The sequence below is a fragment of the Vigna unguiculata genome, chromosome 7 (genome assembly GCF_004118075.2).
Source record: "Vigna unguiculata cultivar IT97K-499-35 chromosome 7, ASM411807v1, whole genome shotgun sequence".
Classification (NCBI taxonomy): domain Eukaryota; kingdom Viridiplantae; phylum Streptophyta; class Magnoliopsida; order Fabales; family Fabaceae; genus Vigna; species Vigna unguiculata.
In genome coordinates this window covers 19,154,552-19,164,862 of record NC_040285.1, presented here as the reverse complement: position 1 = coordinate 19,164,862, position 10,311 = coordinate 19,154,552, and the positions used below count along the sequence as shown (strand labels likewise).

Sequence of the window (10,311 nt, the reverse complement as noted above, 5' to 3'; positions counted from 1 at the left end):
TTTTTTAACTTGATATTTTATTTACTTAAATCAATGTAAGAAAATAAATTGTAAAATGATTATTACAATATTTTCAAATTTTGCTTAATAACCCAATCAATCTGTTTTCGAAAACAATAATTCAACATACTTGAAATTGTGTATTTGGTCCATGATCTCTTTAAATTAAGTTGGGTTTTTTCTACATATAGTCCCCTTTTAATACACTTTTAAAAAATAATAATAGAAAACACATTTTAAAGATTTTTTTATATTTATTTTAACTTTTCAAAATTAAAATAATAAAATATTTAAAATTGATTAAGTCCATGCATATTTTGAATATTTTATCATCAAAAAGTTACTCTGAAAATATTTTTTTATTGCAAGTAAAATATATTTTATATTTTCTAGTAATCACAAAATTATTTTACATATATCCAGATTTTAAAAAATATTATCATGATGCACGAATCCAGTTTTCTGTTTCATCGTTTCACGATTCTTAATTAAAAACATTAATTGAATTTTTAATATTAAACAATTTTTTATTATATATATATATATATTAATATATAAAACCAGAAATAAAAATATTGTAATAAATAATAATTTTAATCATTCAATACGTAAATGGATGATTAGATTGTTTTTTTTAAATAACTATAATTTGATTTCGATTAAACAAATCAATTATTTTGTTATAGCATAACACTTGTTTTACAAAATAACTTAATGTTATAGATCATAGAAAGTTGAATTATATTTTAAAAATAGTCTCATTAAAAATAAGAATATATTAATTATTTTAAAAATTAAATTATTATGAACTTACACCTCTAAAAACATAAATGGTCATTTGACAATAATTGTATATATAAAAAATAATTTTCGCAGTCAATTCTACTTGACTTTGCTCGTTCTCACAGACTGTCACTCACAGGTAGCCGTGTCGGAACTATAACCACGGCCAAAGCTAAGCTTCTGCTTCTTTTTTCTCTATCTGGTTGACACCAACTAGCAGCGCAAAGGGTAAGTGAAACTCTACGTGCGTGTTTCTTCGGGTTGAAGCATCATACCCTCTCCAAGATCTGAATCTACGCAATGTAATGTAATGCGCTACTTCTCCAGTAGGATCCAGAAGAACCAAACTCATCAATGAGCAAAATCCGTCGCTGCCAGAGGATTTTCATCCTCTCTCTTCTCTCTCTCTCCGTCGTCGCTCCCCTCGTCTTCGTCTCTCACCGCCTCAACCTTCTCAATCCTCTCGGTAACTTCAATTCCTCTATCTTTCTCTCTCATCACGTGATTGTTTGCTGCTTGGTATTTTGCAATGTCGTTTTTCTTTCGCCATTGCTTGTGACTCTTTCGATTGATTCTGCGCCTTTATCTGACCGTCGTTTCAGGAAGAAGAGATTTTTTCGAAGATTTATATCGCGCTGTAAGACTCCGGATTCCTGTTTTGTTTTGTTGAAACATGTTTCTAGCTCTTCTTGCTTTTGGTTGCCACGAACTAGTTTGAGCCGGAGGATATGTTGTTTGGCTTGGTTTTTAGTACTGGATTTTAAATTCTAGTGTCGGTGAGTGGAGTAGTCAATGGAGTTTCTCGCACTTTCCCGGAATTTAGTAGCGGATTATCGTGTTACTTCGGATTTGTTTGTTTTAAGTGGAGGAAAAATGAGTTCTTCTTTCAAAGCAGCTAGTTGAACTATACCAGCTTTTATGCTCCACTTTGGAACTTGAATTTATTTTAGGATAAAACTTAGAGGCAGTTTGATACGTGCTACCGGTGTATTTTTCCAGTTAGAACTATAGTTTTATATCTGTTATTTGTGTCATCAAGGTTTTTCATTCTCGATGCAAAACTTCAATTTTGATTTGAGAACAATACCAAACACCTTTGGAATTGTATTCAAACTGTCTTCATTCTTTTTCATTTTATTTGTTTATTAATTTATTTTTCTTGCAGGCATACAGGACAGATACAATGAAGTTAAATGCTGTAGAACAGGTAGTAAGAGTTTTGGTTATGAATTTTTCCTCATTGCGTTAAGTACCTGTTTTCTTTTCCGAGTGAACTGACATATAATACTTTTAAATTTTCTGCCTGTTTTTGAGTTTCAGGAAGATGCTGAAGAATTAGATGAACCAAATCAAGTTGTTTATACGGAAAACAATTTTGTTTCAACAATTGGTTACGAATCAGAAAACAATCATGATTCTAAGGAATCTAGAGATGCGGGATACAGAGGCGCCACTTTGGAAATAAATGGTTGGTATATATAAGTTTTTTATTATTTAATTTTGGGCTTACATATTTCTTCTTAAGTGATAAACTATGTGGGACTGTCTCAAATTTGCACTATTGTCGAGTTCAGGTTTCAATCAACACGGAAAAGAACACCAGGGAACTCAGCAGAATGAATTATCCTTCACGTCTCAAGGTAGGAATATACATGATTCACAGAGATTGTTAGAGAAGAATATCGAAGTAACAACTAAGAAGGTTCAAGAGATTAAGGATCAACTTATTTTAGCCAAGGCATACTTGAAAATTGCACCACCAAGCAGCAATTTGCGCTTGAGAGATTTGGAGCGGCTATCAAGAGAGATGGAATTATTAGTTGGTGAAGCCACCCAGGATTCAGATCTATCAATGAGGTAAAATTTCCCATGTAAGTCTATGCTTGCATCTAGAACTTTCAAGTGAAAGCTGCTAATGTTTTGATCCTTGAAGAAAGTAAGCATGACACATCAATTTGTCCCACAACCACAATTGTTAATTGCTAATTTTTTGAACTGAAATTTGATCCATGTTTGTATATTGACGGGTCTACGTTGTTTGTCAATAGCCTAACGCTCTTATTTACCTGGGTTTAGGAATGGCTATAAGGCATTAATTTTTTATTTGATATGAATTGTTTACAAAAATTGACATTTTTTTTCAATCTGAAAACAAGTGAAGTTCACAGTGCTTTGCAGAAAATGAGACACATGGAAGCTTCATTGTCTAAAGTCTACCGGGCTTTTCCGGACTGTTCTAATATGGCTGCCAAGCTCAATACAATGAAGCGTCAGGTTGAAGAGCAAGTCCGTTCTCAGCGACATCAAGCAACATATCTTGTACATCTTGCTGCAAGGACTGCCCCAAAAGGCATTCATTGTCTTTCTATGCAGTTGACTGCAGAGTACTTTGCATTGAGGCCAGAGGAGAGAAAACTTCCAAATGAAAATAATATTCATCGCCCAGAACTTTATCATTATGCTGTCTTCTCTGACAATGTTCTGGCATGTGCAGTAGTTGTGAACTCTACTATCTCATCTGCCAAGGTAAAATAACTTTTTTTTTTTTTATTTGGACCAAATTTTATCTTGTTTTTTTGTTTTTTCAACATAGATACTCTTTAATATTTTTGAACTAATGTTTTCGTTGTGACTCCCTATGTAACTGCTGAAAGAGAAAAAGAGATACTAACTCATACTAATAAGTTTAGCTGTTACGTTATTTCAAAGTAGACAAGTCCCTAGTGGTAGTGGTTGCTTTGGTGGTTGATGACTTGATGTCTCTCTCTCTCCCATTTACTCGAAATGCTTGTTTCACATTTGAGAGGGTATATTTAGGAACTTGTGGGAAGAACCTGATCTATCATTATAATCCCTCCCCCTAACCTTGGGTAGTTAATTACATGACATGTTGTACTCAATGTAATGTGAAGTTGACCCTGACTACTTGAAAATTAGAATTCTAGTTGAAGCTTTCAATGCTACAGAACTTATTTCAGAATCAAGAAGCCAAATCAGTAAATACCTAAGATGATTGATTTATGATCTGTCTCAATGTTATAAAATAAAATTATTTCCTCACTTTCTTTCCACAGTATGTTGCCTTTCATTATTTACTTGGGTTGATATATATATATATATATATATATATATATATATATATTTGAAAAGAAAATTATTGTTAGTCACTTCCTGATAAACAGTCATTTCCAGTTAGTGGGAGCTCGTTTTACGTCGTCAGATTTCTCAGCATCTGTATTGAAGTGTCTAACTTGAAGTACATACATGATGAGAGACAGAAGAGAGCCTTTTAAGCTCCTCAATAAGTTTTTTTTTTTTCCGAAGAATGTTGTCTCTCCTCATCAATTCATGTCACTTTATCTTGTAAAGTTGTGGAGTCATTATAATTTAGTTGCAGTACCGGGAATCTCTGAGAAAATTATTGTTAAAAGTATGCTAACTTAACATATCTTTATAATAGTTTCTAAAGTACTTAGAAAATATTCTAAAATCAATCAATCATCTAATTAAGGAAGCAATATCAGGAGTTGTTTTCCTGATTTTGTAATATTTCACGTTTTTGTTTCCTTATTTAGTTTAGTTTGTTAATGGGCTGGTTTTGTACTAGTAATACAAGTACCTGACCGATTTTTAGTATAAATAGGAGTACGAGATGAAGGTACTGCAACAAATTATATATTATCAACAATATACTTCGTGATATCATTTGCTTCATTGTCTCTTCTCTCATTACTCCATAAAACATACAATTTTTGACAGTTCTCATTAAGTGTGTATATATATTGTGGTTAGAAAGCTTGACAATGAACTCCAAATTGCAGGATCAGGGGAAACTTGTTTTCCATGTATTGACCAAATCACTCAACTTACCAGCAATCTCAATGTGGTTCTTGATAAATCCTCCTGGCAAAGCTACAGTCCACGTACAGAGCATAGACAACTTTGAATGGCTGTCCAAGGACAATTCCTTCCAGGAAAGTAACTCCAGCGATCCAAGATACACCTCTGAATTGAACTACCTACGTTTCTACCTTCCAGACATTTTTCCTGCTCTAAATAAGGTGATACTCTTTGATCATGATGTGGTGGTACAACAAGATCTCAGTGCACTGTGGAATATGGATATGAAGGGAAACGTAATTGGAGCAGTTGGAACTTGTCAAGAAGGAAAAATCCCATTTCATAGGATTGACATGTTCTTAAACTTTTCAGATCCATTAATTGGAAAGAGGTTTGATGTCAATGCTTGCACATGGGCATTTGGGATGAACTTGTTTGATTTGCAACAGTGGAGGAGACACAATTTAACTGCTGTCTATCACAATTATTTGCAAATGGTACGACTAAAAAATGTCTTTATTTAGTTTTGTGCACTTCAATATTTTACCCTAAGTGTGGTCATGGATTGGATTTTTCAAAATCCAGTCTAGATCCAATAAAATAGATTGGATCATTAATCCAGATCCAGTTTAACTAGATTAACTGCATTTGATTTTTTTCAATCTAATTTAAATTGGATTAAATCTACATTAATCCACTTTGTCAATTAGATTAAATCCAGTAGGATTAGTCTAATATACTTGACTATTAAACCTCTTAAGACATGGGTGGGACCAACTCGGCTCGACGTGAACCCAGGCTGAATCATGTCGACTAAGGTTTGGTTCACTTGGCTCAACTTGGGCTTGAGTCGACTCATCTTGACTTTTATATTGGGCAAACTCATCTTACTTCTTTAGCCCGGGTCGACTTGGCCCAACCTTCAGTTAGGACCGATTTGGTCTGACCTTTGACCTGACATGGCTTGATTTTTGGCTTAGGCCAACTCAGCTCAACTTTTGGTGTGGGTCGCCTTAGGTGACTTGGCTCGACCTTTGGTCCTGACTGACTCGGCTCAATTCTTCAGTCCAGGCTAACTTAGCTCGATTCTTCGACTTGGTTCGATGCTGGTCTTTGATGACTCGACTCCACCCTTTTGTCCACCCTTATTTTAACCCAACCAAATTTCTCCAATGTAAATTTCATTAGATCTTCAGTTAGACTCCTGACATTAATGAGGCAATGTTAATTTGAAGAACAATGTTTGGCATCCAAGTTCTTGAACCTCAATTGTATTGATCATCACTTGCGATTGTCCTTTTTGCATTTTAGCATCCTTAACCAAGTAGTTTATGAGTTTTCATTATGATGGTGTTTTTTGCATTTTAGCATCCTTAACCAAGTAGTTTGAATTTTGATTATGAATGACCTGAATCGGAGACTATTATCAGGCAAATATTTGATATCACCAAGGCATTTTTTTAGATTTGCATTTAAAATTGGCGTTTTCTTCTTGTATCTAATTTTGGTGGTGGAATCATAATGAGGAGTATGTCTTATCATTCAAATTACTGTTTAAGATGGAGCACAAATGTTAATTTGTTTGAGCAACTTTCCATTTCTTTCCCCCGATATTGTTTTAAAATAAAACTGTAATGGAATAATTGTCTTATTTGTCTCGGATAATGTTTGCAGGGGTTGTCGACCGTTGGAAGTCTACCTCTAGGCTGGCTCACTTTCTATAACAAGACTGAATTGTTGAATAGACAATGGCATATTCTTGGCCTTGGTTATAGTTCAGATGTCGATCGAAATGAGATTGAGCGGGCTGCCGTTATACACTATGATGGGCTTAGGAAGCCGTGGTTGGATATTGCCATGGGCAGATATAAAAGTTTTTGGACCAAATATGTGAATTATGACAACCATTTTTTGCAACGGTGCAATCTCCAGGCATAGTTCAAAATTCAAAGTTCCCTCTACCTGATTTGAGTGGGCTTCTGTTGTTGACAGGCTCGAGGGTTCATTCCCGGATTGCTTCACGTTATTATTTCTGCAATTCTTCTCTAGAGTTTTCCACATCTCTGACCACCCCAAATTTCCTTGCACTTCTTTCTGGAAACTTACCAAATTATAGTCAAGATGAAGATTCAGTAGCTGCTTACATATGCAATTGGTTGTTGTATATATAATATTTAGTGTCTCTTAATTCATACCGACATTCTTTGCTATTCGGTGTGTATTTGGTTGGGCGGCACAAGGCCTGGATGTGATTCATGTTGAAGCAACTCATACTTGCTTTTCTGTTAGAACAGATTTTAATGTGAATTTGGAGCAAATGTGGGTCTTGCTCAGTTCCATGCATCGACTGGGAGCTGGTTTATTTACTTAGAAGAACTCAATTGCAAATTAGGGATGACGGCTGTGATTTGAATTGTTCCGTGGGGATGATTTGATCTCTAGTCTTTACAAAGTGGAAAGGAGTGACCTCTTCATAGTGTTTCCAATATCCAAGGATCTAGTTTTTTTTTTTTTTTTTTTTTCATTCTCTTTTCTATATATGGTGGCTATGGATTATCAGAAGTTACTTTGGTCACGAGGGTAGGAAGGTTTGGAAATCGTAATGGAGGAAGAGGCAGCAGGCCTATTATTAGTATTTACATCGAGTGATTTGTTTGAAATGCTGATTTTTATTTATTTTTTTTTAATTTCATTTTCTTGTGGCTGTGTAACGACCCCTCTAATTTTGGAAAGTACTCCTGGGAAATTTTTCTGGGGGCAGTGTTAATTATGCATTTTTAATATATTTTAGACATATTTTCATCATCATCTCTAATTTATTAATAATATCTATATAATAATTTGTGAGAAATATGCTCAGCCTGTAAAATTCTAATTTTCTCTGATATTTGAAGTTATTGCTATTGAAGTTAACAGATGTATTATATATAATAATTAGTTAGATTTTTTCTCTTATTAAATAATGATTTTAGTCAACAAAATTTTGTCCGGAAAAAATATGTTGGAGAATAAATAAACCAATGTGTAAAAGTATATTTTTCTCGGTAATTTTAGAAGACATTCCATTGAGAGTCTGGTTTCTAGAATTTTTTATCTGTTAATATAGAACTAGTCCCACTGCCAGAAAAATTATCATGTATATGTAATTTGGAAAGAGGAAAGAGAAAAGAGGCTCACTGTGTATATGTATTTGGAAGATGTGAAATTATTTATTTCCCCTCGTTTCATACAAGAACAGTTAAAAGTAATTATTATTTTTCCGGGAAAAAAGTTTGTTCCAACTTCCTAGATGAATAAGGAGAAAATATGGGTTAATTGACACGTGGCTTGAAATTATTGGCTTGCTGCAGATAAGGATATCTAACAAGAGGCCACAATCTATCTATGTTTTGTGGTGCATAGACTCTCTTTGGATCGATGATATTAACTTTAACATTAGGTTTGGTACTAAGCTGGGTACCCTCGCTCTTTACAGTCTGATCATATTCCACTTCAGTTCCACACTCAGTGATCTTTCGTAGTTACTGAAAAAAATGGCAACCATCTCCGCTGCTACCACCACCCCCTCGATCACATGTCTCGTGCAAAAGCGGCCTCTTGGGGTCTCATCTCCTGTTCTTGGTTTGTCTTTTCTCATCCTAATTTCCCATTGTAAATAAGGAGTTTAAGCTATTTCATGTTGCTTGAGAGTTTTGGTTATCTTATCTGGATGAGAATTTTAAGATACATGTTTTAATTGATTGTTTGGTCTAGAATAATGTTTTCTGATGTAGAGCATTAAATTGTTTTATATAGGATTGCCAAAAATGGGTAAGGTGGGAAAAGTGAGGTGTTCCATGGAGGAAAAACCTTGTGTGAAGGAAAGCAGCTCAAGCATGGGGATGGGAGCATCTCTGATGGCAGCCACCTGTGCTGCAGTGATGTCAGGCCCAGCCATGGCCTTGGTGGATGAGAGACTCAGCACTGAGGGAACCGGGCTTCCCTTTGGGCTTAGCAACAACCTTCTTGGTTGGATCCTGTTGGGTGTCTTTGCTCTTATATGGGCTCTCTTCTTTGTCTACACTTCAACTCTTGAAGAGGATGAAGAGTCGGGCTTGTCCCTTTAAATTCTGGCTTCATCTTCTGTTGTGTTAAAACAAACCTGTGTGCTTAATTTCGTCTTCTTTCTTTCAACTTCAACACAATCTTCATCACTCCTTCTTTCTGTTGTCTGTTCAATTCTTCACACTAAATAACATAAACAGCTACTCGACGGTGGAAGTGTAAAGTGGACGAGTAGAAGAAGAAGCATTTGTGGCGCTTAAAGAATCAATATAAGAAATGCTATTAATTTTCCAAAACCCAATAAACCAAGATCTATGTTCTTCTGAGACTACGCTAAGCCTTGCAGATCTGGTTCAGAAGATAAAATAATGTGATCTAGAAGAAAAGAAAAAAAATGTGCATATAATGGTTAATTGTAATAATTTAAAATAAAATTATACAACTACGATAGTTTTATCTAACTTTGGCAACATTGAATAGCATATCTGATCCATCATACCAAAGTGGTTTTATCAGTCTAAAGATTCAACCTTTGATGATGGTTCAGCCCAGGATATTCATATTTTGATTATGGGCATGTTCGAAATAAATAAGGTTTAAGTTTGACTCGAGTATCTTAAGATGGGTAGATCCGAACAAGAAGAGCTCAACAAGATCGTGAGAAGAAGTCTCTGGTCTTGGGTTAAATTCCTGTTGCAAAGGAGACCCTTTCGGCTCTACAAATAGGAACTTCGTTGCAACAACCAACGTTGTCGGGGGAGAAACTGTAGGAGTAGAAAAAAAAAAAAATGTTAATGTTCTTATTGTTGAAAACTTTTTTGCCTTAGAAATGGAATAAAGTGGTTTTGAGGTGGCTTCAGACAATGCCTTTGATATGAAATATTATTCTCGGTCCTCAAGTGCTACACAGTTGTATCACATTGCATCATTATATTTTGATATGAACTTCATTATCACATAATCTAAAATTATAACTATTGTAAGAAAAAATTCAAAATAATATAAATTTAAATGTATAGATATAAAAAAATTAAAACATAAAAAACAAACCTATATTCACAAATAATGAGGACCAAACATTTATATTAGTCTTTGGTTTCTGTATAAATGAATGTTTTTCACATAAATTGGGCTCTTTCTCTTATTTTTTACTTTGATGGTATCATTATTATTTTTTAAAATTGGATTTCATTTAATCCCATTTCTTTATTTAACAGATGACTAATTAGTACATTAACCTGGTTTATTTTTTATTTGAAATATTTTATTTATAGGCTGAATGCATTAGTTGATAGGCAATAAAAACACTTTGAATATTTCGGATACTTATTTTATTTTATTTTTTATTGAATTTTTTAATTAAAAATAGTCACTTAATTTTTAATCTATTTCATGGTTTTGAAGAAAGCTTAAGTTTCATACACTTTTTTATTTTGGTTTTTTTATTTATTTTATAGCGCTTAAAAATAATTCTTAGCACTTATTAATTCAATTATAATATAGTATAGTAAATATGATATTTTTCTGGAAGAAAAAAATATTTTTTTTTTGTCTTGAATCTTTTGGTTTGATAAGAATTATTCTTACTTTATGGAATATAATTGATGATTCTAAAATTACATAATCAGGGTTTTCTATTTTAGA

General features: G+C 33.7%; 2 protein-coding genes across 3 annotated transcripts; both read left to right on the top strand.

Moving 5' to 3' along the window:
• The first annotated feature begins 882 nt into the window (after positions 1-882).
• On the top strand, positions 883-7,428 carry LOC114192169 (probable galacturonosyltransferase 6). Of its 2 annotated transcripts, XM_028081794.1 has the most exons (9): positions 883-1,011; positions 1,111-1,249; positions 1,386-1,420; positions 1,949-1,990; positions 2,104-2,251; positions 2,358-2,640; positions 2,952-3,309; positions 4,605-5,120; positions 6,298-7,428. In XM_028081794.1, exons 2-9 carry the CDS (start codon positions 1,138-1,140, stop codon positions 6,559-6,561), a joined length of 1,758 nt encoding a protein of 585 aa, XP_027937595.1. In that variant the 5' UTR covers positions 883-1,011; positions 1,111-1,137; the 3' UTR covers positions 6,562-7,428. The 2 variants fall into 2 exon arrangements, with proteins under 2 accessions (XP_027937595.1, XP_027937596.1); XM_028081795.1 differs by lacking the exon at positions 1,386-1,420 and having other exon boundaries at positions 883-1,249.
• A 575-nt stretch (positions 7,429-8,003) lies between these two features.
• Positions 8,004-8,820, top strand: LOC114189794 (photosystem II reaction center W protein, chloroplastic-like). The gene is made up of 2 exons (XM_028078481.1): positions 8,004-8,244; positions 8,419-8,820. The coding sequence occupies exons 1-2, from the start codon at positions 8,157-8,159 to the stop codon at positions 8,727-8,729; spliced, it is 399 nt and encodes a 132-aa protein (XP_027934282.1). The 5' UTR covers positions 8,004-8,156; the 3' UTR covers positions 8,730-8,820.
• The last annotated feature ends 1,491 nt before the right edge of the window (positions 8,821-10,311 follow it).

What these genes read in the sequence shown, in the direction of transcription:
- LOC114192169 (XM_028081794.1), top strand. Translation starts at nt 1,138, where the DNA reads ATGAGCAAAATCCGTCGCTGCCAGAGGATTTTCATCCTCTCTCTTCTC. An exon ending in AGTTAAATGCTGTAGAACAG is followed by an intron (nt 1,991 to 2,103) that starts GTAGTAAGAGTT and finishes TTTGAGTTTCAG; the next exon opens with GAAGATGCTGAAGAATTAGA. An exon ending in CGCCACTTTGGAAATAAATG is followed by an intron (nt 2,252 to 2,357) that starts GTTGGTATATAT and finishes TGTCGAGTTCAG; the next exon opens with GTTTCAATCAACACGGAAAA.
- LOC114189794 (XM_028078481.1), top strand. Translation starts at nt 8,157, where the DNA reads ATGGCAACCATCTCCGCTGCTACCACCACCCCCTCGATCACATGTCTC. An exon ending in GGTCTCATCTCCTGTTCTTG is followed by an intron (nt 8,245 to 8,418) that starts GTTTGTCTTTTC and finishes TGTTTTATATAG; the next exon opens with GATTGCCAAAAATGGGTAAG.